This window comes from Bicyclus anynana, chromosome 21 (assembly GCF_947172395.1).
Source record: "Bicyclus anynana chromosome 21, ilBicAnyn1.1, whole genome shotgun sequence".
NCBI lineage: Eukaryota > Metazoa > Arthropoda > Insecta > Lepidoptera > Nymphalidae > Bicyclus > Bicyclus anynana.
Window position 1 is genome coordinate 14055450 of NC_069103.1, and position 26862 is coordinate 14082311.

Here is a 26862-nt window from a genome sequence, read left to right on the forward strand (position 1 = left end):
ACTAGGAAACTGCTAGCAATGAATAAAGCTCACCAGCAAAAAGCTGAAGTTGAAAGGCTCTACTTACCGTTGACGAAGGTGGGAGAGGTCTTATTAATATAGAGTACATGTATAAATCACAAATAGTCAATTTTAAACAATATCTTAACAATAAAAGCGATTACCTAATAGAAGCAATAGTAAAACACGATAAAAATAGGGATAAATATTCAATAATAAAAGAAGCAGCAGAAATAGAATCAGAATTACGGTTAACACATAATGACACATACACTAAAAAAGAAATTAAAACTGCAGTAACAAAAAAACAAAATGAACAGTGGCGCAGTAAGCAATTGCATGGGCAATTCCCTAAAAAAGTTTTGGACCAGGCAAATATTGATCGTCAACTCTCGTTTAGGTGGTGTAAAAAACAACAAATATCCCCTAAAGTAGAATCATCAATATTTGCCATACAAGATCAAGCAATATTGACCAGACAGCATCAGCGAGATATACTCAAACAACCAGTAGACCGCAAGTGCCGATTGTGTTCAAATAAAGATGAAACCACCCAACACATAATTTCCGGATGTGAAAAACTGGCAGGGACCTATTATGTTAAGCGGCATAATAACCTTGTTCAGTACGTTTACTGGTGTTTAGCTAAAAAACACAAAATTGAGGTTTCTGACCTCTGGTGGAAAGAAACCTTAATTCAACCACAAGTTAAAGAAATAGAATCCGCGAAAATCCTATGGGAAATGCCCGTTCAAACTGATAACACCGTTACGCACAATAGGCCTGATTTAATTTATATTGACAAAACTAACAATACAACTTTTCTAATTGATATTACAGTACCATCTGATTACAACATAGGGGCAAAAGAAATAGAAAAACTCAGTAAATATCATTTGTTAAAAACAGAAGTAAGTAGATTATGGGACACTAAAACGGTTGTTATCCCTATAGTAATAGGTGCAACAGGTGTTGTGGCTAAAAGCTTGGAAAGATACATAGATAAACTAGACGCCAATATTGATATAACTATTTTACAAAAACAAGCAGCAATTCACACCTCGACAATAATAAGCAAAGTTTTAGGAGACACAGTATTTGTACACAACACACAAGTTACAGACCAAAACACACATGAATCACAAAACAGCACTATTACATTAAATTTAACGAATCAAACATTAACCACAACAAATAGTCAAACACAAAACACAACGCAAACTCAGCAAAGAAGGAGAGGAAGGGGAAGGAATAGAGGAAGAAGGAAAAATAACTGAAGGGGAATAAATGTTCTTTTTCCTGCGAGCCGCAGGACGGAATGTTTATTAAAACCGATGTTTGGGACGTGAAAGAGAGAACTCTTAACATATATATAAATACACACAGACACTGGAAAACACCCATACTCATCACACAAATATTTTCCAGTTATGGGAATCAAACCCACAGCTGTGGATGCAGAAAGGAGGGTCACTGCCCACTGTGCCACGCAGCCGTCAAATTAATAAAATTTGTTCTCCAATAGTCTCAAAATGACTCCTCAGCTGCAGCAGTGCTTTTTGCATCTCAAGTGTGATAAATAGAGATTTCTTGGTAACAATGATTTAAGAACAAACCTGTCATGAATATAATAATGTAAGCATTTGCTGAGGCGGTCCATGAAGGGTGTACCAGGAGTGATGCAGTTAGAGTCAAAATGAGCTTCCTTGGGCCTTTCTGGGGGCAAGTACGCCCCTTTTGCTTGCAATTCTGAACGGATGCGAGCCACCTCCTCAATCTTTTCCTGTGTCTCCTTGGAAGCTCTGAATCTACGTGATCTTTGCTGGTTCATTTTTGCTCTGGGGGCCTTAAATAAATAAAATTATAGTTGACTTAAAATGCTCCATTAAAAATGCAGTGTTGGTTAGGCAAATTACTAATTATGTAAATAAATTTCTGGTTGGCAATTAAAGATCTTATGATACCTTGAGTATGCTAAAATTTCGTCTGTAGGTAATTCATATTTTATAGTTTATTTATTTAGTTATAGTCTACACACCAAACAAATGATATAATGTATCCAAAACTTACTACTCCATCAATAGCCATGTACAACAGCTTCCTAGGCCTCACAATACGGAACAGTCTGTCGATGCACTCGAAGATAGCGACCATCATCTCATCTTCATCCTTAGGAGGTGGCTTGTCCTCCGGATGGGTGCAAGGGTGGATAATTCCGTTCATGTCCAAGTAAAGATTGTCGAATTCTATTCCATTTGGATTTGGAAGCGAGGAATCTACGTATACGAGCTGGCCATCTACGTCGGTTGGCTAGAATAACAAAGTTAACATGATTTCCAAAGCCTACAAGTCTAAACATAAACATTTATAGGTTAGAGGTTTTTATGTACCCTTTGTTCAATACACTCCACAATGACACTAGGATATTTGCGGCTAAGCCAGCGAAAGAATGCTGGTACACCCATTTTTATTTATTGTTTCTTATCAGACTAATTTAGGGCCAAATACAAATGTTATTTTGTCACGTATTTAACAAAAACAAATCGACGCAGGTGCCATTTTGATTTTTTTTTAATTGGCTTTGCTTGCGTTTGCTTTCGGTTCTGGATTCTGGGCTCTGAATTTTATCACAGATAACTATATTATTATGCAGATGCAACTAAAGCTAGCTTGTGGTCTGTGTCGTGTTCTATACTGTTAATCTGTGATGTTTTAATCTGTAACAAATAGCTATTAATCTGTGATCTGTAAAAAAAAGTATTTTCTATTTGTCTTTGGCGTTTGTTGACATTTTTAATTTGAATTTTGAGATTACTTTGGATTGAAATGAAGAGTTTTTCTGTTGTAAATTACTACCGAAAAATTCTGAAAAATGTGCACACACGTAACTACTGCAGTATCGTAAAGGACAAAGACAAAAGTGGCATCGATAAAATTCGAAATATCGGCATATTAGCACACATAGATGCAGGTCAGGTTAACTTGTGTATTTTAGTTTTATGTAATTAATTTATTTTAATAAATTCTATTACAATTTCGTACTCATTATGAGTTCTGAACCACGGCAGTTAATCATAGTTCGAACTATCTACTAAAAATTAATTCTAAATAAGCGTTGCCCATTTTTAATCGTCGCTAAATTCAAATGCTTTTTTATCGAATTACTTTAAATTAGCAGTTCTTTTGATTAGTGTACGATAAATAATACACTCTTCAGTTAAAACATATTCGTATCTTTTAGCTGGGTCGCCTACTTGCCTCTGTTTTAATATGATGATGATCGTATTTGTGTAACAATATGACAAAAGTTTACTCTATGTAGGTAAAACAACAACTACGGAGCGTATGCTCTTTTACTCTGGCACTATCCGCTCTATGGGAGAAGTCCACCATGGGAACACTGTCACAGATTACATGGAGCAGGAGAGACAGAGAGGAATCACTATCACTTGTAAGTTCATAGAGATCATAGTACATACTGTAGAGTTCCTCGTCAACTCTTCTCAGCAGAACTTGCCTTCCGAACCGGTGGTAGAGTCTTTACAAATAGTTGACCTTGATGTTTCAAAAGTGCTTGCAAACTAAGCCTACTAAAAATATTGAAATATATCTAATACTTTTCAATATTCTAAATTAGTTTTAATTTCAAGTAGATTTAGTATCCAAGCACTTATGAAACATCAAGTTTGTCTATTTATAGAGACTACCACTGGTCTGGATAGTTTTTTAAATAAACTCAACAGTTGCTTTTTATGAAACCATCATTCTTTACAATATATAATATCATAACATTGTTTGTTCGTTCATAATCGACCCATATTCGGCTCACTGTTAAGCTCGAGTCTCCTCTCAGAATGAGGGGTTAGGCCAATAGTCCACCACACTGGCCCAATGCGGATTGGCAGACTTCACACAAACAGAGAATTGAGAAAATTCCCTGGCATGCAGGTTTCCTCACAATGTTTTCCTTCACCGTCTGAGACATGTGATTTTTAATTTCTTAAAAGGCACATATGCACACAAATATAACATGAGATTATTCAATTTATTTCAATTGACTCCCAAGTGTATATTGTTGAGAGTGACTATCACAAAGCTGTATAGGTGAAGCTTTCTATTTTTTATAATATTCTGTTTGTATAGAGTTGTCTATAATAAAAAACCTTGTGTGATAAAAATGAAGATATTTATTTAATGTTATAACATATAATATATTTGCAGCTGCAGCAGTGTCATTTCCATGGCAAGGCCACCAGATCAACCTGATAGATACTCCAGGTCACATTGACTTCACCATGGAAGTGGAGCAGAGTCTCGCTGTACTAGACGGTGCTGTGGTTGTGCTGGATGGATCCGCTGGTAAGGAATTAAAATTATTTAAAAAAGGTAATATGAGAGAAACAACTCAAGATAGTTCATTTAGAAAAAGTATCCATCAAGAAGTGGATGTATCGTGCTTTAAAGACGACAGGTGGACACTTACCGTCACTGAAAGGCAGGGTCCACTAGGTAAATGGAGAGTTGACAGACCCCAGAAGCGCTGGACTGATGATGTTGCCCAAGTGGCTGGTAAGGGTTGGATGAAGTCAGGACGAGACAGAGGAGAATGGAAACTGCTGGAGGAGGCCTATACCCAAGACAATGGGATTCATACATAAATTAAAAAGAAAATTATATTAAAATTGTGTAACTAACTGTATCAATGTATGAAGTAAATAAAGACTTTATTATTATCCATCAAGAAGGTATATATTTCATATTACGAATGGACTTCACTGACTTCATGCTTCTCGATCTTCTTCTTCTTCTTCTTTATTCTGGGCCGTTTCCGCACTTAGCCATTTGATTGGCCGTTGTGTGTGGATGCTTCTCGATCATACTTACAACAAATAATTTGTTGTATTAGTATGTACATTGATTTCCATATTTCAGGTTACAGTTTACCCTAATAATCTTGTACTTGTGTGATCCTCCATTACTTAATGCTGCCCTAACCCCAAGTTTTGGACTTGGGTTCTGTATTAGCTCGAGAGACATATATCTTACCATTACATGCATTTACTGTGCAGACGCGCAAGCCTTTAAGACAACCAATTCAGTAATCTGATACTGTCTTGTAGTTTGGCAGCTTACCATGGGGCCACTATAATATTGTGTGTCTGACTAGGTGTTGAAGCCCAAACACTGACGGTATGGCGCCAGGCGGATGGTTACAAGGTGCCCCGTGTCCTGTACCTCAACAAGATGGACCGCAGCGATGCGGACGCGCATGCGTGCGTGCGCTCCGTGGAAGACAAGCTACGCGTCACGCCGCTGCTGCTGCACGAGCCGGTGCATTATGAGGGCAAGCTCATTGGTGAGTATACAAGGCTACAAGGTGCCTCGTGTCATTGGTCGAGAAATAACGTGTCTACTACTGTGGGCTTTTGTCTAGCTAGAACGTGAAGACAGGTGCATTATGAGGACAAGCTCATTGGTACAAGACTACAAGGTGCTTTGTATCAATGGTCGAGAAATAACCTATCTACTGCTTGCTAGGCTTTTGTCCATATCAGCTGAACGAATGAGCTAAAACAGATCCCAGCCAAGTAATTGCCTTTGTATTTAGTGATAACCAGTATTAAAGGGTAGTTAGTGACAATAAAAATAAATCTAAAACTGTAAAAGTTACTATTAGTAGAACCTTGTATATACTATTACTAGCGGACGCCCGCGACTTCGTCCGCCCTTAGACCTCCTTAATCCGGCCCTCTCACAAAATCCGTTCTTAGTGTGCGTCTACCACCTATGAACTACCTCTCTGGCAAATTTCAACTATGTACGTCAAGCAGTTTTCGAGATAGGGTGATGACCTTTCGCATTTATATATTAAGATGTATTCTGTAGAAAAACAGCAGTCTCTACTCTAAGAAGAGAAAATGGAAACTTTAAAGATGACTTTTAATGCACAGTATAGTACAGGCCATGAAATCCAATTTGATACATTGTTGCAGGTATCATAGACTTAATAACACTGGAAGAAATCATCTGGACGAAAGGTCGAGGACAGTATTACACTAAACGCAAACTTACAGAAAAAGCAGATGGAAAAAAATGGGAAACCTCACTAGGGGATCACAGAAAAATCATAGACACACTATCCTCTCTAGACGATAGACTGGCGGACAAAATTATACAGCAAGAATCTTTGGATAACTTAGATCATACAGAAATCGTGCAAGCTATAAGACGTTGTACTAAAAACATGAGTTTGTTCCCCATTTTGTGTGGTAGTTCGTACAAAAACATTGGGGTTCAAACTTTGATTGATGGAATTATTTCCTACCTACCCTCACCTTTGGATAGGAGGGGCGTTCACGAGGGCTTCGGCACTGATCTGTCTGCTAGGGCTTTTAAGGTCCAGCATGATGATCAGAGAGGTGTACTGACCTTTCTGAGACTGTATAGTGGAGAGTTGACCAAGGGACAGAAGATATATAATCTGGCGAGAGATAAGAGTGAGCAGGTCTGTATTCTTACAGTATCACAATTGTTATTTTTTATTTTTATGGTAAACTATCTTTTTAAACTCTGTGTCCCACTTTTTTTTTTATTCTTTACAAGTTAGCCCTTGACTACAATCTCACCTGATGGTAAGTGATGATGCAATCTAAGATGGAAGCGGGCTAACTTGTTAGGGAAAGGATGAAAACCCCCACCCGTTTCGGATTCTACACGAAGACGTACCAAAACACTAAATCGCTAGGCGGTATTTATTTGTCGGTATTCACTTGTGTATATTCCATTGTTATAAGATTAGGTAGCAGTAGCCTAATGTGTTATCTTCTTCTTCTTCTTCTTTCCTGGGCCTTTTCCCGCACTTGGCCATTTGTGGTTGGCCGTTGTGCGTAGGTCCCTTTGGTGCTGGTCCCCGCCGGAGTCACTCCAGCCAGCCGAGCTCGCTTCAGAAGTGGCCGCCCAGGTCGCCGAACGCCTCATGGAGTGTTGCTGGGGATCCAATGTGTTCTGCGCGTTGTTCAGATATACCTCTGCATCTAAGCATAACATGTATCAGGGTTTCCTCTTCCTCCATGCATGCTATGCACAGAGGACTGTCAGTTATACCTAGAACCTAATGTGTTATATCAATATCAGATTATAATAACTGTGCAAATTTCATCAAGATCATTTCAGCCTATATCCGTATAAGCTAGCACTTGGCATAGGTAAGCAAATGTGCAGTCATTGGTAGAACTCGCTTGAATAGATGATGTTTTTTGACTATGATCATGCAGAGATACTCCGAAAATAATTTTGCTCCATCACCCGCTGACTTACAGGGCCATATGAGACCCATAATGATGAAACTTTTGTAAAAAGTATAGCTAAAACTCAATTAGACAGGGCTGCTGTACGTGGCGCTGGCAGACGACTACCAGCCTGTAGACAAAGTCACCAGCGGGAACATTGCCGTCGTCAGCGCACTCAAGGTATGGTTTTTAAAGTTTTGCGTGATTGCCCGGTACATTAAACATGTCAAATAATGAATTGAAAATTTCCTTTTTCTTTATTCTTTCTTCTTTTTTTTATTCCTGTGAAGTGATGATGGAATCTAAGATGGAAGCAGGCTAACTTGTTAGGAAGAGGACAAAATTGTTATGGCGTCAACGTGCTACGAGTAACCTCGTTGCACCTCTAACTGTGGCTAAAGCCAGAAAATACTCTTATAGTTCAACTTACACACCGTTTACTATACTTTAATTGTCGTAACGTACTTCTTTATGGCTTGTATTTGACCATAATCATGCCTGATGGAAAGAAATAATAAGGTCTAGAATAAGACGCGTTTGCTTGCCTAGTGTGAAGTTCCTATTCCACTCCACTTGTTACTTTGAAGATGTTAAGATTGCCGGTGGCAGGACAGACGCCGAAAGGGCATTCCACTCTTAACAATTCGAATAAGTAGTGTGGTGTCATGATGTCAGTCACTTAGGGATTTTTTACCCCTTCAAAGCGTCTTGCAGTTCTCTAGTAAGTTAAGTAATGACAATGACAATATGAATGTTTTTTTAGTTGTTCAGATAAAGATTTTAAAAGTTTTAAAGTAAGACTATATATGTTTTGTCGTTACGATCCTGTTTTGTAATCTGGTGGACAATTGAGTAACTAGATCAGATCCGTTTCACAATTCCATTTAATAAATGTCCTAAGAAAAATGTCAGTTTGACACAGATAATTGACTGTATTTGCTGTGAAACGGATCCAAATTCCAATCAAATACCCGTAAGCCTAACATGCGACTCACGACATATCTCGAGACAAAAAAAAAAGATAAATGTCTACTTAAAAATATCGCTCTCCTTCGACGTAAGAGTCAACAATATTTTAATTCCATCTCTATTTGTCGACAATATTCTTACGAGATATGTCGTTGACGCAGACTCTACTAGTACCCCAATCTGTTTTAATGACGATTCATGCCAAGAGCTAATTTCCCTATAGGCTACCATGTCTGGTGACCTTATAACCTCGAACCAAGCAGCTGCCAACCGAGCTAAAGAGAAGCTCACCACGATGCTCAAAGATCAAGCTCTATGCGAGGAGCTGGTCTTCCCCAGCGCCAGGCACCGACTCCAGGCTTTGGACTCCGATCCCACTTCTGATGAAATCGCTGATGTCCTTCTGGGTATTGGTAAGGTATAACTTTTTATTTCAAGAAACAGATATCACCTAACATCGAGCATCTTAAGGATCCTTTATTATTACTCCAATGATAATATACTGGTTGTATTTGTCTGCTATGTCTGATGTTATAGAACTAAGCAGGATGATTGTAAAACCCATTGCAAATGTAAGAGATATTATACAGGGTGCTCGGGAGTATTTTCCATTCCCATAACTTTAGGGTTATATTCTCTTTAACAAAAAATAATTCATAATGGTCAAGGAATGTTGTGTTCTAAAATGAATATTTTTGGAGTAAATATTTCTTTAAGAGTCTAGATAGCACAGTGGATGTGACCTCTGCCTCCGATCCGGAGGGTGTGGGTTCAAATCCGGCCCGGGGCATGCACTTCTAACTCTTTAGTTGTGTGCATTTTAAGAAATTAAATATCACATGTCTCAAACGGTGAAGGAAAATCATCGTGAGGAAACCTGCACTCCAGAGAGTTTTCTTAATTCTCTGTGTGTGTGAAATCTGCCAATCCGCATTGGGCCAGCGTGGTGGACTATTGGTCTAACCCCTATCATTCTGAGAGGAGACGAGCTCAGCAGTGAGCCGAATATGGGTTGTTGATAAAGATGATAATGAAATGTTTGTAGGGAACACGGTACCAGACCCAGTGTTCCTCTGCTCCATCGAGCCCCCGAGTGCTGCGTACCAGAACGCACTGGAGACGGCGCTGGAGCAGCTGCAGCGCGAAGACCCCAGCCTGCGCGTCTCCACTGATGAGGACACTGGGCAGATGGTGCTAGCTGGTGAGTACTCCATCCAGACCAGATGTTTTTTTTTTTATTCTCTACAAGTTAGCAACTGGGCAATGCCATCTGCCTACTCTATGATATCAATGAAGGGTTGTCAATAAGTACCGATGACATTTTTTTACCTATAATCTCAATTTTTTTTTAGTTGGCTTTAAATAAACAGTTATGAATGTTTTTTCATAACTGTTTATTTATGTCAAGTATTACAGTTATGTCAAGGGGGTTGCAGGGAGCCCCTGGATGCTGGCGGTTTGACACGAAGCAGTGTGTTTTTTTTTATTCTCTACAAATTAGCCCTTGACTACAATCTCACCTGATAAGTGATGATGCAATCTAAGATGGAAGCGGACTAATTTGTTAGGAGTAGGATGAAATCCACACTCCTTTCGGTTTCTACACGACATCGTACCGGAACGCTAAATTCGGTCCCCGGCTGGGCCGATTGAGGTTTTCTTAATTGGTCCAGGTCTGGCTGGTGAAAGGCTTCGGCCGTGGTTAGTGACCACCCTACCGACAAAGACGTACCGCCAAGCGATTTAGCGTTCCGGTATGATGTCGTGTAGAAACCGAAAGGGGTGTGGATCCTACTCCTAACAAGTTAGCCCGCTTCCATCTTAGATTGCATCGTGACTTACCAACAGGTGAGATTGTAGTCAAGGGCTAAATTGTAAAGAATAAAAAAAAAATTGGTTAAAAAGTTTTTTTATGCAAGGTATGGGCGAACTGCACTTGGAGATCATAAAGGAGCGCATCATACGCGAGTACAAGATCGACGTGGAGCTGGGCGCGCCGCAGATCTCTTACAAGGAGAGCCTGGTGGGTTCGGCCAAGCACTCCGCCACCATCGACCGCAAGATCGGCAGCGCCAAGCAGATGGCCAAGGTCGTCATGTCCGCTAGAACCGTCAAGGGCGTCGCTCAGGATAAAGTCCTCAAGTGAGTTAACTATATCATATGAGTATGAGTATTTATAGCTTGACAAGTTCATTGATGACACTCACATGATATGCGGGCGATGGGGGGAGAGGACTACGCGGATGTGAAGTCGTGCGCGCGGGGCTGAGGTGTTACAAACTTTGCCAAGTTATACGCGACTGCCTCCTAAACTGGTGTTAGTCATTAGCAGTAGCGAAGGATGTAATTTCGACGAAGGCAAGCCGTTCCAAAGAAAGGAAATTCATAGCGCTCGATACAAACTCTGGTGTCTCACATATATATTCATAATATAAGAATATGTATGTATGGATTTTAAAAAGGTAACCCGTCGGGAATCGGCTTCTATGGACTCTTCGCCGATGGTTGTTAGTCACCTGACGTTTTAAAAATGCACGTAAACTTAGGGAGATGTCTTATCTATACTAATAAATAAAAAAATAAAATAAATGTACTTAATCTAACACATCACTATCTAGCCCCAAAGTAAGCATACAGAGTAGCTTGTGTTATGTGTGCTAAGATAGTTGATATTATAATATTCATATACAATTATATACTTCGTATAAATACTTATATAATGTATAAATACACACAGACACTGGAAAACACCCATGCTCATCACACAAATATTTTCCAGTTGTGGGAATCGAACCCACGGCCGTGGATGCAGAAAGCAGGGTCACTACAGACTGCGCCACGCGGCCGTCCAAAATAAATAATATTAATACTAATATTATAAAGCTGAAGAGGTGTTTGTTTGTTTGAACGCGCTAATCTCAGGAAATACTGGTCCGATTTGAAAAATTCAGTGTTAGATAGCCCATTTACCGGCTACATTTTATCTATACACTAGTATTATAAAGAGGAAAGATTTGATTGGTTGTTTGTTTGCTCTGGTTCTGGTTAGGATCTGAAACTACTGAAGCGATTTGAAGAATTCTTTCACTGTTGGAAAGCTACGCTATCCCCGAGTGGTATCCCTATATTTTACCCCCGTATTCCTTCGGCGACGAGTTCAGTGAAGCGTAACGATGTATTTACTTTGTATACACGTAGCCAAGTGTATGTATCACGTGGATGTCATAGATTACTCTGTATCGTATGTGTCACTGCGTCGAACGGTCTGCACAAATAGTCACGCGACCGCGTCCGCGTGCCCTTCGTTTGTATACATTCGATCGTTTATTGATATATTTTAAACGGTAACATTATTAGATGATATATGTAGTTACTCGCAATAACTGTAGCCGGCGAGCGCCGCCCGCGCCGCCCGCGCCGCGCGCGCTTCGTATTACAACTTTGGAGTATTCACACTTGAATCGCTTTAATTACTTACGAGTATTGTGATAGAGATTTTGTATAATATTTTAATTTATTTTTAATTTCGCATGTTTCTCGAAAATATCGCTGTAGCGCTACATCTCTACGATTATTGCAGGACAAACGGTAGTTCTAAAGTTGTGCTAGGTTAAGGTTATGCACTTGGAAAATTATTTATTTGCGATGTATCGCCCACTCGAAGACATTCCATCTTCATACCTAAACATATGTTGAACTGAATCTGGCCAATGTTTGTTCCGATTCCGAGTAGCACATGCTCCGAGGGCATGGCAGTGTGCAGCGAGTGCGTGCCCGAGTAAGATATTAGCGTTATTTTTATTTGAATTTGTAATATTGCATATAATTTTGTTAATTTATCCACAAAAATACTGATGCAATTAGCCTTAGTGTTATGCAATATTGATTTATGCCCCTTACCATCTACATGGAAATTTATTGTAAATGACAGTGTAAATCTAATAATAAAATTCAAAAGTCCAAAGTTCAAAAGTCCTTCGGGAACGGGAACCACGATGGTGAAACCGCAGGGTGTCTGCTAGTATAAAAGAATAGTTGCGTTTGCTCAGGTTGGATAAAACAGCGGAGAGCGCCGCTAACCTGGCGCATATACACCCGCGGTACAAGCAGGCCATCCGCCGGGGAGTGGACACCGCGCTGCTGCACGGACCCAAGCTGGGCTGTCCGGTGAGTACAAGCGGTACAAGCAGGCCATCCGCCGGGGCGTGGACACCGCGCTGCTGCACGGACCTAAGCTGGGCTGTCCGGTGAGTACAAGCGGTACAAGCAGGCCATCCGCCGGGGCGTGGACACCGCGCTGCTGCACGGACCCAAGCTGGGCTGTCCGGTGAGTACAAGCGGTACAAGCAGGCCATCCGCCGGGGCGTGGACACCGCGCTGCTACACGGACCCAAGCTGGGCTGTCCGGTGAGTACAAGCGGTACAAGCAGGCCATCCGCCGGGGCGTGGACACCGCGCTGCTGCACGGACCCAAGCTGGGCTGTCCGGTGAGTACAAGCGGTACAAGCAGGCCATCCGCCGGGGCGTGGACACCGCGCTGCTGCACGGACCCAAGCTGGGCTGTCCGGTGAGTACTAAGCTAAAAATCCCATCCTGTCGTGGGAGTTAGTGAGTGGGAGCGTTCTCGCGCAAGCGACTAGTGAAATAAGGTCGTCTTTAGTTTTCTGGTGGTGGTCGATCCGCCAACATCTCTCGTGGAGTAATCTTTGTCGGATTACTCTGCGAGAATAGCGAGAATCTCTCTCTGTCTCGAGTAGTGAATTCTGTTTTATTTTGGTTACATTTTGATTTAATTGATTAATTAAATTGTCCTTACAAATAACTTTAGTTTACTTTATAATAACTTTATTGTACAAAAAAGAAAATAACAAAAGAACACATCAATTTTATAGGCAAAAGGCGACTAATAGTGATCTCTTCCAGGCAACCTAAACATAAATAATCTAAATATCCTGTGATATTGCAATACAATAAGTACTAATCACTAAATAATAACTTTACTTATTTTTAAAATCTATTTCTGAGTCTACTAAATGTTCTATTTTCTAGTCTATTAATAGTCTATTTTCTATTTCACTGTAGTGTTATTTGTTCAGTTGGTGGACGTGCAAGTGACGCTGCACTGGTTCGAGGTGGGCCGCGGCACTTCCGAGTCAGTGGTCACCGCCGCCGTCACGCAGTGTCTGCGCAAGGTAAACTAATAAATATACTAAAAGCGGACCCACCCCACCACTTTCAATATTTTAAAAACTGTATTATATTTGTAAGGTCCCTTGTCATTACCGTTATAGCAGTAAGTCACCGTCTCACCACTACACTATAATGGCCAGCTGCACACGTCCGCCTCCTCTCGATGCCAGCGATAGACTGCCCGCTCTCTGCGACTACCGGTGTATATATACCCAAACACTACAATATTAATTTACGTAATTGTTGTTAGTGTAAATTTTAAATGTAAATTATGAAAAAAGTTGTCAAGGAGACGCGTGTCGTTTGTTTTTTTTGTTTTGTTTTTGTGAGTTTCACCGGCTTCAGATGGCCTAGTGGCAGTTTGACACTGTTACTATCGCTTTAACGTAAACGCGATTTTCTAAGAAATTGAAACAGCGCCATATAGTGGCACTACTGCACAACTGTTTCAATTCCATATAAATTCGTGTTTACGTCAACGCGATAGTAACAGTATGAAAATATTGAAAACTCCCACTAGGCATACAGTACGTTGCTTATAAAGACTCACTCCGGTTACTCTGTGCCTCCTCCTAACAAGTAAGCCCGCTTCCCTCTTACGAGTGCATCATTATCACTTATCATCAGGTGAGATTGCAGTCAAGGACTAAAAAAGTGCACTTTTTAGGTTAGCGTTTACAAAGAGGTCTGATATGTAAGGCTAAAGAACCTGTGTTGTAGTCTCAAACTAATTAAATAAAGACCTGCCTAGTTGGACGTTACTTTTCTGTCAAAGTATATGATTAACGATCTAATGCGATTATAAAAACTGTCTCTATAGAATCGAGGTATCATATAAAGCAAATCTAAGCTCGTTTTCCTCAGAAAATGACAGACAATTTTGTTGGTGAATTTGGGTGCGATACTAATCCTTTTGTAATAAGTCTGAGGTTGTAATAGACCATTTTATGTTGATGCTGCTGACAGGTGTGGGAGGAGGCGGAGTCAGTGCTGCTGGAGCCAGTGATGTCCCTCCAGCTGGTGTGCCCCGAGTCGCACTCGTCGCGCCTCATGACGGACCTGGCGCGGCGCCGCGCCGACATGCAGCACGTGCACTTGCGGCACAAGAACAAGGTACGTCGGAGCCCTAACGCCGGACGGCACGTAACACCGGCCGGCACGTAACGCCGGACGGCACGTAACACCGGCCGGCACGTAATACCGGACGGCACGTAACACCGGCCGGCACGTAACACCGGCCGGCACGTAACACCGGACAACTGTACTATATCGTTAAGTTACAACAGGAACTATTCTAACTTATGCTACATAAGATACATGATCAGATCAGCAGAACCTGCCTTCCGAACCGGTGGTAGAATCTTTACAAATAGTCAACTGACGTGTCAAAAGTGCTTGTAAACTGAGCCTACTTGAAATAAATGATTTTTGAATTTGAGTTACACTGCCAACCAATTAGTATTTATAGTCTGGCAAGTTCATTGATAACAGTGCGGGCGACGGGGGGAAAGACTACGCGGGTGTCAATTCGTGCGTGCGGGGAAGCTATGTGCATCAGTCGTGGGTTTTTCATTCATTGCTACGCGCGGACTATCGGTAGTGTTACGAACGAAGTTGCCAAGCTATAGTTAAAACGCCGCGTGCTATCATCTATATACAATAGGAAATGTTTTACTGAAACATATGAACTCAGACCTGTAAGGTCCTCAATTAGAGGAGGAATTATTAAATTGAAGGAGTAATCCTCTTTCTGATTTTTACCAAGAACATGCAACATAGGCATCCTGGGTTGAGTACCTTCTATATTATTGTGTACTTTCTCCAATATTTTTCTGTTATTTTAAATTGTACATCACATTTGTCATCTCTGTTGCACCTGTTATTAAGCTCATAATATGTAATCTATACCAAAATTATAAAGATTAATGATTTGTAGCCTAGCCATACAAGTATTTGAACCGTCCCCAGGTGATAGATTGCCTGGTGCCGCTGTCCGAGCTGCTGGGCTACTCGTCCACCCTGCGCAGCCTCAGCTCGGGGCTGGCCAGCTTCAGCATGGAGTTCCACTCCAACCGGCAGATGTCTCCGCACGAGGAGGAGCAGGCCATCCGCACTGTCACCGGCTTTTAGATACCACCAACCAACGGTATGAAATGAACGACTTATACTGTACAGTGAATATGTGACATATGAAAGCATTTTGACAGGTTAGGTCCCCGATATCTGACGTCACCCAGATTGCGTGACGTCAGTTATAGGGGATTTCTGACGTCATTTAATGCGATTATATAAACTGACTTATTAGAATCGAGGTATCATAGTTGTAATCGTGTTCGTAATTAAAGAACTCCGTAAAAATACCTTTTTGTGCAGTTGAATGGTGTAAAAAACGGCCAAAAACTTCTAATTTAGTTTATGATATGGGCATTTTAACTCCCGATCTCGGGGGCGGACTGATACACTCAGGCCAAAACACCCTTCCCGAACGGCCCTCTAAGCCGAGGTCCGAGTCTCAGGGGAGACCCCTTTACAGTCGTTCCGCCCATCTACTCTGCTTCTGCCTTCGGACCCCATTAGGCGATGCTTCTGCGCTCGGTGACGCCGTTGAGGTCCCATAAGGGGTACATACACTATGTAAAAAAAAAACTTTGACATGAGTGTTTCGCATGCCCTGTTAAATTTTCTCTGTTATCTTATTATATAAATGCGAAAGGTCATTCATAACAAAATCTCGAAAACATTTACGTACAAAGCTGAAATTTGATAGGAGATTTTGCGATAAGGCCGGATTAAAGAGGACTAAGAGTATGTTTCCATGGCTTTTATGATTAAAATTCATAGAACCCTTATGTCCAGCTAATCATGGATTCTTCCTACCTGGTTCTATGTATACTCTGGAGTACAATTTTAAATAACCGGTAGTAGAATCTTTACAAATAGCTTTTACAAGTAATTGTATACTTCGTATAAGGTGTGCTAAATGCATACCTTATACGAAGTTATTACGAAGTTTACAGTTAGTGATATTTTATTATTTAAATTGTAAATAAAACATATGCAAATTGGTTAATGTATTTATTTGTAAATGTTAGACGAAAATAAATATAATATGATATTTACAAACGCCTTGCTTTCATTTACATATTACGAGTTTTGCCCAACAGCTGTTTTCTGAAAATATACATTAAAGTTACATGAATAATTTATTCCACGTCTACCAAGTCTGTCATCGCCGATATGCCTAACATGCACAAATATTGTGAAGGAAAATAAACAAAATGTCCACAAAAACAAAATCCACAAAACAGAATGAAAAGGATAGCGATAGTTCCGGTTGCGCTGCAATTTGTTTGACATTTGTCTAAAATGTAAAATTGATACCAAAATGTTTCTTGTAACCTACATACTACATAAGAGTAATATTTTTTTTTGGATTCACACGTTAAGTTAAGTGGGCCTGGTGGGAGGCTTCCGCCATGGCTAGTTACCACCCTACCGATAAAGACGTACCGCCAAGCGATTTAGCGTTCCGGTACGATGTCGTGTAGAAACCGAAAGGAGTGTGGATTTTATCCTCCTAACAAGTTAGCCCGTTTCCACCTTAGATTGCATCATCACTTACCATCAGGTGAGATTGTAGTCAAGGGCTAACATGTAAAGAAAGAAGTTTTACCTTATAAATCTAATTCAGAAGAAGCTAACCTTAAACAAGTTATCCAGTTCGTCGATGAGCGTCTCGTGGCGGTACTGCAGGCGCACGTCCGGCACGTTGGTGCGCGTGATGTCGTTCCCCGCCGCCCCCTCCCGCGCGTACTGCGCCCCCACCCAGCGCTGCTTCAGCTGAAGTGGAACAACAAATAGGTACTAGGACCCTCGTCCTTACTATAAGAGAAGCTAAACACTGGCTCATCTCTACACTGGTAAGGCAAGCAGACCGCGCACGACCACTCAGGTCGAACGCCGGTGACAAACTGACTAGTGACTACCCTATATTCAATGTACTCTATGGACTGACTCTTTGCCCCCACTACCAATGTACATGAGATAGTGTATGTAGTATTGTGGGTATCTATTTAGTATACACAAACACTATAGACAGGTACTAAATGCGAACCGTAAGATTGCGAACCCGTTATACTTTTGTTTCTTTTGGCGTGTTTCTTGTTGGGCTAAGTGTGCTCAACCCACAATCTGTGCTTTCCTCCTTACGATCATTTGAGCCGAATTTTGAGAAAGCGAGAGCCGTGATAGCCCAGTGGACCTCTGCCTCCGATTCCGGAGGGTGTTGGTTAGAACTACGAATCCGGGGCATGCACCTCACGCTTTTAAGTTGTGTGCATTTCAAGAAATTGAGTATGACGTGTCTCAAACGGTGAAGTATAAAACATCGCGAGGAAACCTGCATACCAGAGAATTTTCTTAATTCTCTGCGTGTGTGAAGTCTGTCAATCCGCATTGGGCCAGTACGGTGTACTATTGGCCTAACCCCTTCATTCTAAGAGGAGACTGGAACTCAGCAGTAAGCTGAATATGGGTTATATGATGAGAGCCCAGTTCTTGCTTTTGGCTAAATGTTATCGGCCTTAAAGCCCGAAATGCTAATCAAAACATCTGGCAGCTCACCTCGTGCGGGAAGCCAGACATGATGACGGAGTTCCGCGCCAACTCGCACATGTCGCAGGCGCTTAGTTTCCACGCCTGCGCCGCCACGCTGTACTCCTCCATCAGCGGCTCCTGGTTGAGGAAGGCATTATATATAGCTTATCTATACTAATATTATAAAGCTGAAGAGTTTCTTTGCTTGCTTGAACGCGCTAATCTCAGGAACTACTGGTCTGATTTGAAAAATTCATTTAGTGTTAGATAGCCCATTTATCAGGGAAGGCTATAGGCTAGGTATATATTATCACGCTAAGACCAATAGGAGTGAAGCACCAATGAAGAATGTTTCAAAATCGGGGGATTATTCCTATCGAGAGCTTACTCTTCGTTCGCTGCCTAAACAGTTAAAGTTTCACAAAAATCATGTTCCGCTTTAAGTGTTCTAAAAAAAGTACAGTTCAACAGTACGCAACAGTTAACGCGGGATTTGTGAAAATCCGAAATCCACGCGTATTCGCGGGAGTCCGCTATTACTCATATATTTATATTTCTAACACCATCTGTTACAAATATAAATATATCGAGTAATAAATTACCTAGCGAAAGACGGAGCTTTTTTTACAAGAGCCCTATCAGCATTTTTATCATCCGATGGACGTCCACTACAGGTCTTGGTCAGCTTGGCCTTCGTCTAGCGGCACCTCGTTACTCGCTTAATGTTATCGGTCCAACTAGCTGGGGCTCCACCAACACTATCCTTCCCGGTGCGGGGTCTCCATTCCAGCACATTGAGACCCCATTGACCTTCGGCTTTTTAAACTACGTGTTTCGCCATTGCCACTTTAGCTTCGCGATATGATTCTTGGTCTTTGATTCTTTTGCACTACTCATTTCTAATACGAGTGTTTGCTGTCAATAATATCTGCATTCTAAGGCAAAACCTCTCCTGGAATAGACCTTTGCTCGTAACTATTACAAAATATGATTAATTTCTAGACTACAAGCCCTTGAACAAAAATTATCTGTGAAATGAACCAACGTGAAAACGTTTAGAACGCTGTTACTACATCAGAAAATAACTCTGAGCACTATGCCGTCTTTTCTGAGCAGTACATGTGAGTACGCGAGTAAATGAAATTTCTTAGGTACAAATGATGAATTACGACTACTTATTAATGTAGTTATGGCTTTGTTATACGAAAGTGGTGGTCTCGGAAGTCAGAACAAAATTTTTCGTCGACAATCGCAGAAGCAAAATAGGTAATTTATTACTGTACGGCATTTGTACAAAAGGTTGTACACATAAACAGATACTTTACCCGTAAACGCTTGTAGTCTGTTAAGATGTCTGTACCTTAGTGTAGTGAAACTGCAGCGGGTCGTCCGTGCTCAGGGTGACGCGCAGGCCGCGCGCGAAGTAGTCGGGCAGCGGGTTGCGGTGGTAGCGCAGGAACAGCGAGTTGTTGCTGAGCGGCGACATCGCCACGAACACCTGCGCCAGGTAGTACATGTACTGCAGCGCCGGCACCTGGGGAAACGACACACACATTCTTTTGTTTTTATTCTGGGTAGAAGTGCGTCCCGGTAAAGTTATTCCGTCCTGCATTCTCTGTTTTGCGAGTAATTTTCGTATGGCGCTTCTGAATGGGTTTGGTGTATGGAAAAAGAAAACGAACGCACACATCGCATGGTGTTATCCTGGGCATATTAGGACAAATTGTGATGTGTGGCATATTTAAATAAAGATATTTTCTTTCTTCTATTTTCCCTACCACTTAGGTACAATATTGGGTTTCTTCGAGTAAAGACTAAAGAGTGAAAAGCTATCTTCGGACCAAGCACGTTTCACTTAGATAGACTTCATCATTGTTTAGGTACTATTAGGCGATATTCCAGTGAAGTGTTCGCTACATAAAACGGTGTCCTCAATGGGTTAACAGGAATCTAAATATCTGACTTGTATATGGTTTTATAGCGCATATAGCAAATTATACATGGCCTGTTCACGCACGCCGGCGCCGTGTACCACTTTGTTTGTTATCGCAAACCAGAGGCCTCTCCGAACGTCGGGCGAACATCTCTATCCTCATGTTTGCGCTCGCCGCCTTGCCAGTGGAACATTCGAGATACGCGTACCTACACGCAGTTTGCCTTTTGTTATTATAAAGAACAGAATTTCTTTTAGAGTAAAACCCGCCATAGTTTCTCACTTTATTCCGGAGACCTTTGTTACCTGACACTTTCCAAAGCCACCATGATCGAAACTACTTATTCATGTTAGGAATATGGGTTGCCTGACTCTGCTTCTATAAAACGACTGAGGTCCATAGTTTTAGCTTTCACCAATTTGCTCTGTAGTTCTTTACCTCGATAATTTATTGATTTCAGTAAACCTTGGCTCCAGGCTTTATCTCCAATAAGCCAGCAACCTCACCTTCCGCAGCATGAGTCCGTGCGAGATGTTCTGCGACAGCAGGAACCCTGCGCACAGGTGGTCAGGCGGTCCCGCCTCACCGCAGTGCGGCCGCAGGACGAAAGTGTTCAGACCTTGTTCTCTGCATAAACGACAATGTTAACTGAAATTGTAGCTCTCATAATACATTCTATTAACTTGATCTACTTGAAGCGGTTAGATACACTCCTGGAAATGCAAATGCCGTACTTTAGCAACGAGAGGTCTCGATTTCAAATTTAAATGTTGTCATTTACCCTATTTTTTTAAGTACCTAGGTATTTTGACTGAATCCTAAGATTGTTCTAATATACTAATACTAGGTATTAGATACATATTAAAAGATTTACTGATTCTTGAAAAAAAATCCACAATCAATAAGTCCACAATCAAAGTACAGCAATAAAATTCAAAACATGCCTAACTTTTGTGTGGAAAACCATTAAATGTATGTCTAACGATTTTAATGGGTTTAAAGTTTTTGAGAGCGATACTTACTAGGTTAGTCAAAATTATAATACACACGTGACTGATCATCATCATCATCATCATCATCATCATCATCATCATCATCATCATCATCATCATCATCATCATCATCATCATCATCATAATCGTCTAACATCATCGTGACTTACCTCCTCACTTGATTCAGGATCACCATATTCGCATACATGTAGTAGATATAGTAGGCGTAGGGAGGATTCTCCTCATCGTCCCACTCCTCGGGCGACTTCATGTTCTCAGTCAAGTTGGCGTTCTCGGGCTTGGACTCGTCGTCCACACTGTCGAAGCCTATCACATTCTGAACAGACAATTCTTATTCGCAAAAGGATTAACTCACTCAAGCCAATGTCAGCCAAGCCAAGCTCAACACAGATGGAATCAGTGATGAAGTGAAAATAAATTAGAATTAGTTTGTCTATTTACGAATGAAAAGGTCTTTGAAAGATACATGGAAAACTTATTTTTTTTCTGCTTAATTATTTATTTTGGTAACTCCCAATATTTAATTCCAAAATAATTGTCAGAACCGTATGTAGAAAAGTTAGAAATAGCATTATGTTGATACTTCAATCTATCCACCTACGCATTTCGAAGGCATACTATCGTGGTGTCTAGAGGTGGTGGAACGAGACTTACAGTCAGAAACTTGTGGAGTTCGATATTAGTTTGAGGGTCTATGGAGACTTTGAACAGCGGCTCAAACAGATTGTTCAGGAATTCTTGAAAGTTCTTCAGGAGCTTGTTGATGCGATAGATATCACTGTGAACATTTGAATCATAATATCAATACATCGGCAATCTGCGGGACAATAACAATGAAAGGAGACTGGATGAAATCATGGGAAGGTATCCAATGCTCAGACAGATATTGTGAAGGAAAAAGAAGATTGATTAAAATGTATAAGGAGTTATGCCTTGTTCTATGATGAAATTTCTCAAGCAAATCTTCTTTACACACACTCGACTTGAAAAGTTGGTGAATGTGTTACAAAAAGTGTAATCGGGTGAGGCTTTTAAGATGCGTGCTGCCATGTACAGGCACAGTGAAACAGTGTTTGTTATTTTAAATCACCAGTAAATGGCGTTCTCAAAAAACTTTGAAACAATCCTTTTTTGGACACTTGAATGAAGAATGAAGAACCTGTTACGATGCAGTTATACCTGAGGCTCATACTCGTAGATGGCTTGCTTTTGAAAAAGTTTTACTTCAGTCGTGTAAGTTACACACTCGTTTTTTTCTAGATGCGTTTTGGCGTGTACCTACTCGTTCTCTGCATATTACTTACTATAGTCGAGGAACCTGCACCATCCAGCGCACGTGTTTTGAGTGCACGTGGTGCCGTATAGCCCAAGAGGCCAGCTTGCCCCACTCCGCCGCGCTCTTGCAGTAGATCGATATTCGCGGCTCGGCGTAAGTGTACTTGTTCTCTTCATAGTCGCTCATTACTTCCTGATTAAAAAAAACAAAGTTATTCCAGTAAATCTCCTTCAAGACGTAAACGTAAATAATCCACCCCTAAATTTCTACCTGAATAGTATTATGATCTAATCATGCTTATTAAATTGCTGTAGACAATGGATTAATACTGTAAATAATTAAGGAGTACCTCTAAGGTTATTGTGTTACTAAGGGTTAACGCTCCCTTCATAATCCTTTAATGTCCTTCCGGCGTTTTCTGGATCAACTCACAAGGTATAGGCATATTCTGGGCGTTATTAATCGTAGACTACTCCTTCAATTACCATGATCAAGTGCCAATGATTGTTGTAATAAACAGAAACCTTTATAATACTAGCGAAGTAGGTGCCGTTCATATAGTTGTCAGTCTTGAGGAACACCTCCCGCAGTCTGCTCTCGCCGACAGGGTTGTACTTCGCGTTGAACTTGTCAAACCGATGAAAGGTATTCCGATCCTAAAATAGAAACGGTAAAGATTCATGTTCTAAACGTAAATTGTCAAGTCTCCACAGAAACTATATGTACGTAATTACACACACGCTTTTCTTACTTTCTGTAGCTCGTGCGCTGCGGGTGACAGTTCATTTCACTCTTCAAAGTTTGCCGCGATTCACGATTATGAAAATAGTACGTATTATGACGTCATACGGCAACTATCATCCGCACCAACTTCTAGGCAACCGCTTGCGTGTGTCATCCTAGACCTCATCAAATCAATGACACAATCAATCAATCAATCAATTTCCATTACGCATTGTTATAGTCAAGCGAAAGTCTACCCATATTCGGCTCACTGTTGAGTCCGAGTCTCCTCTCAGAATGAGAGGGTTTAGGCCAATAGTCCACCACGCTCGGCCAATGCTAACTGGCAGACTTCACACACTCAATTGATCATTAAAAAAACCCAGATAGCTGAGTGCAGATCTGAGTTCTTAAATTTGACCATGCATCGCTGAGAAAAAACATCTTGACAGATAGACAAAGAACGCCAGAGAGAAATAAGGGTTTCGTTTTTTGTTTTAAGCCATGATACTTCAATAAAAACAGTAACTACTAACAGCATGCACGTCCAGTATGTCCACGTTCAGGTCGTACGCGTCCAGCTGCATCTCCTCGAACACAGACTTGAGCGTCATGGGCTTGCCGCCGCTCAGCGCCACCACCGCGTCCGGCTGCGTGCGCAGCGTGCGCTTGATGAAGCGCAGCAGGTGCTTCTGGTTCATGGACGACGCGGCGTGGATGTGCGTGTCCACTTTCCTGTGCATATAATTGCGGATCTCGACGTCGTGTGTCGTCCATCCCCAGAAGGGGGAGAGTAAGTGCCAAGGGACAAGGAGCGAAAAGAAAAAATAACTTGTAGGGACTCGAGAAGTCCCGGGAACACGCAAAGAGCAAGTACCAGGTTCGCCCTCCCTCGATTTAGCCCAATTTACCGTGAGGTTGAAAGGACTATTGTTGAAGGAGGTGGTGGGTTGTGCATATAATTACGTAAGTTTGAGCCAAGAGGGAATACTGGAATCTGTCTGTGATGTGTCACAAGGGGAAGAGAAAAGTTCCAAAGCAAACCCGTTCGCCTGCTTTGTTGCTGACAAGCTTGCGGACAAATCTGCTTCTGAATGCTGCGGTTCACAGTTCGGCATGCAGGTCGTGTAAGTAGTGAATGACGGATATTAAGGAAATAAAAAGAAAACCAGAAACACACTAAGCAAGTAACAAGTCTGCTGTTTGCTCCTGCTATTCGGCGCACAGAGCCCTTAGGCCATGGCAGGTTGTAGGTATAATATGCTAGCGTAATAGCCAATTTATTGGGAAAGACAATCCAACTCCACGAAGACTATCTAATTTTGTACTGGTGTGGAGTAAAAGTAGAAACGCACCTGACGTTGTAGAAGTCCCTGTGAGGCACAGCCTTCTGCAGCGCCAGCTCGTGCAGCTCGTTGAGCAGCGCGTGCAGTTTAAACTTTGATGACAGGTAGCTCAGCCGGCGGTAGCAGAACGATTTCCTTTTAAGCAAATTCAATTTTAAATAATTGGTAGACGTGTTGCTGGCTGCACATCTCTCTCTTCTCTGTCATCATACCTATAGACTGGTAGAATAAGGATAAGTATATAATTTATAGGGCGTCACGAAGGCAGCCTGGGATACAGACCTAAACGGACCTTGTTGACTGAGAAGCAAACTTTCACTGACAACGAGAGTTTGCACAACTGTGGCCCATGAAGCAACGTCGCTTGGAGCGCATTGGTGCCAGTAATGGGACCGCAAATGACGATAGGCATCCTTTGCGCCCCAGAAAGGCGTGAATGTGGAATGTGCGATTATAGGAACAAGAATGACGAGTAAACAACTTGTTGGGAGTCTAGAAGGCAGCCCGAGAAATATGCCAAGAGCAAATACCGGGTTTGACCATCCAGGATTTGGCCCGAATGACCGTGAGGACCGGGGGACCATTTGAGGTGTTCAGTTTACGTCATACCCCATAAACCACATAAGGCCACAATTTCTTTGGTTTTCTCTTCGCGTAAAATATTCTGTTTTTCACAAATTCTTTGAAAATCGTGGATATGTGTTTAAAAGAAAAACTCACAAGGGTCCATCGCTGATCATAGCAGTCAGCCTCGTCATATCCTCGACATACTTCTCGAAGGCGATGTGTCGGTAGGGCAGCGGCTTGTGACCCGCCGCGTCCGCCTCGCAGCCGAACACGCGCACCACGCCGCGCTCCCAGCGGCACACGTAGCGGCGCGCGGGCGGCAGTGGACACGCCCATGGCTCCTGGCACTCCAGTTGCTCTGGATCATGCGTTGTATACAGGTATCGACTTTAAGGCAGTCATAGACTAATAAGTATACAACGAGTTTATGGATGCAATCCATACCAAAGAGATAATAGAATTCTAAGATGGCTGCCGGATGTACCGTGACAAATACGTGGCCATGTTGACTTTCGCTGGATAGTGGAATACCGATTTATTGTGCCCTGTATACTTCTATACATGTGTGAATTATGCCAATTCGCGTTGGGCCAGCGTGGCGAAGAATAAACGAGACTCGTGCCCAACAGTGCCGTGCGCAACAGCCGAATATGGGTTGCTAATGATGATGATGATGATGATGATGATGATGATGATGATGATGATGATGATGATGATGATGATGATGTACTTACTAAAAATAAGTAGGTAGGCATACATCTAATTCTAATCAATATAAAACCAATCCATGTAACTACAATTGTTCTAAACCTAGACATGGTTGTGTAGAGTTGAAAACGTTGTTACCGTTAGCACTGAAATCTTCTTGACTGTCGTAGGCGCCGTACTGGCCCGGGAAGATTGTCGACAAGGTTCCGGGCACAGAAACTGTATCAAGGAAATAAATATTAGGCACCAATTTTTATTCTTTAAATTTTATTTCTATTGGACTAGGGGACTTCGTCAGCGTGAAATTTAGGTTTTCATAAATCCCTCGGGAACCATTGATTTTTGCGGGATTAAAAGTAGCCCATGTGTTAATCTAGAGTAAAATCTATTTCCATTCCAAATTTGAGGCAAATCGGTTCAGTAGTTGCGCTTAGAGAGTAACAAATATTCAAACATCCATACAAACTTTCGCGTTTATAATATTAGTAGGATAAGATTGCACAAAATCTTTACTCCGCTTAAGTGGACAGGGACTTGCAAGCTAGTTTAAAAATTCATATAAACCGGTAAGCGGAGCAGGGAAACGAAGCGGGGTTAAATAAATTAAATTTAACATTTCTTTATTTAACATAGTCTGCAACTCCGCTCCGCATTAGTCCGTTTCTCCGCTACGCTCCCTTGCTCCACTCTGGTGGACAGGCAGCCTTACGGGAAGTCGCAAGGGTCCGCTACGCTAATAAAGAATAAATAGTATCTAATGAGTAGGTACGTAATTACATTGTGTCTCAGACCGCTGCCAGGTACTGCCCCTGTCCATGTCCTGCAGGAGATGGAACTCTTCCGAGGAGCTAGTCTTCAGTCGAACGATCTCCTCCACCGCCGCCTCTACAGTATACCCACGTCTATATTATCTTTGAAACTCATGGCTTGATGCAATATACCGCCTAGCCAGCGAACCGAGTAAATGCAAGCTCTCCTCTAGGTTTCACAGAACCTTGATTCTTTGAAGGTGAAAGGAAATCCAGAGAGTATGTACTAACTGGAGGACTCACGCAGAAAGACACCGTGTCTATCGCCCTGGAATACTCATCAAGAAAGGCCATTGGTGGCCATGGGCGAGATGCCTGCAATTCTCCTGCGATGGATAGGATTCAAGAAACCATGTCGATCTCTCTCAAATGCCTATGCTTATGCTGGCATATATGGCTAGACTCTATGGACATTGGGGTCCCAAGGTGTTTGATTGGCGAC

The 26862-nt window shown here is 41.7% G+C and overlaps 3 protein-coding genes across 3 annotated transcripts in view; 1 reads left to right on the forward strand and 2 right to left on the reverse strand.

Moving 5' to 3' along the window:
- The window catches only part of LOC112054779 (5'-3' exoribonuclease 2 homolog), a 42076-nt gene extending 39493 nt beyond the window's left edge, over window positions 1-2583 (reverse strand). The window contains exons 1-3 of the mRNA XM_052888011.1: window positions 2391-2583; window positions 2071-2310; window positions 1617-1846 (exon numbers count right to left, since the gene is read on the reverse strand). Of these exons, the coding sequence (XP_052743971.1) occupies window positions 1617-1846; window positions 2071-2310; window positions 2391-2465 (545 nt within the window). The 5' untranslated portion in view covers window positions 2466-2583. The remainder of the gene's footprint in view (window positions 1-1616; window positions 1847-2070; window positions 2311-2390) is intronic.
- Window positions 2584-2765: 182 nt separating this feature from the next.
- On the forward strand, window positions 2766-16540 carry LOC112054789 (ribosome-releasing factor 2, mitochondrial). The gene is made up of 13 exons (XM_052888012.1): window positions 2766-2971; window positions 3323-3451; window positions 4222-4359; window positions 5168-5356; window positions 5994-6505; window positions 7380-7469; window positions 8482-8671; window positions 9304-9459; window positions 10178-10400; window positions 12308-12425; window positions 13355-13450; window positions 14415-14561; window positions 15417-16540. The coding sequence occupies exons 1-13, from the start codon at window positions 2827-2829 to the stop codon at window positions 15576-15578; spliced, it is 2295 nt and encodes a 764-aa protein (XP_052743972.1). The 5' UTR covers window positions 2766-2826; the 3' UTR covers window positions 15579-16540.
- Window positions 16428-26505, reverse strand: LOC112054799 (AMP deaminase 2-like). Its single transcript, XM_024094701.2, has 14 exons — window positions 26389-26505; window positions 25750-25830; window positions 25057-25261; window positions 24346-24471; window positions 23527-23725; window positions 22792-22923; window positions 22296-22459; window positions 21646-21769; window positions 21141-21307; window positions 20485-20605; window positions 19405-19578; window positions 18072-18182; window positions 17151-17288; window positions 16428-16619 (listed from the first exon to the last, which is right to left on the reverse strand). Exons 1-14 carry the CDS (start codon window positions 26426-26428, stop codon window positions 16593-16595), a joined length of 1809 nt encoding a protein of 602 aa, XP_023950469.2. The 5' UTR covers window positions 26429-26505; the 3' UTR covers window positions 16428-16592.
- Between the last annotated feature and the right edge of the window lie 357 nt (window positions 26506-26862).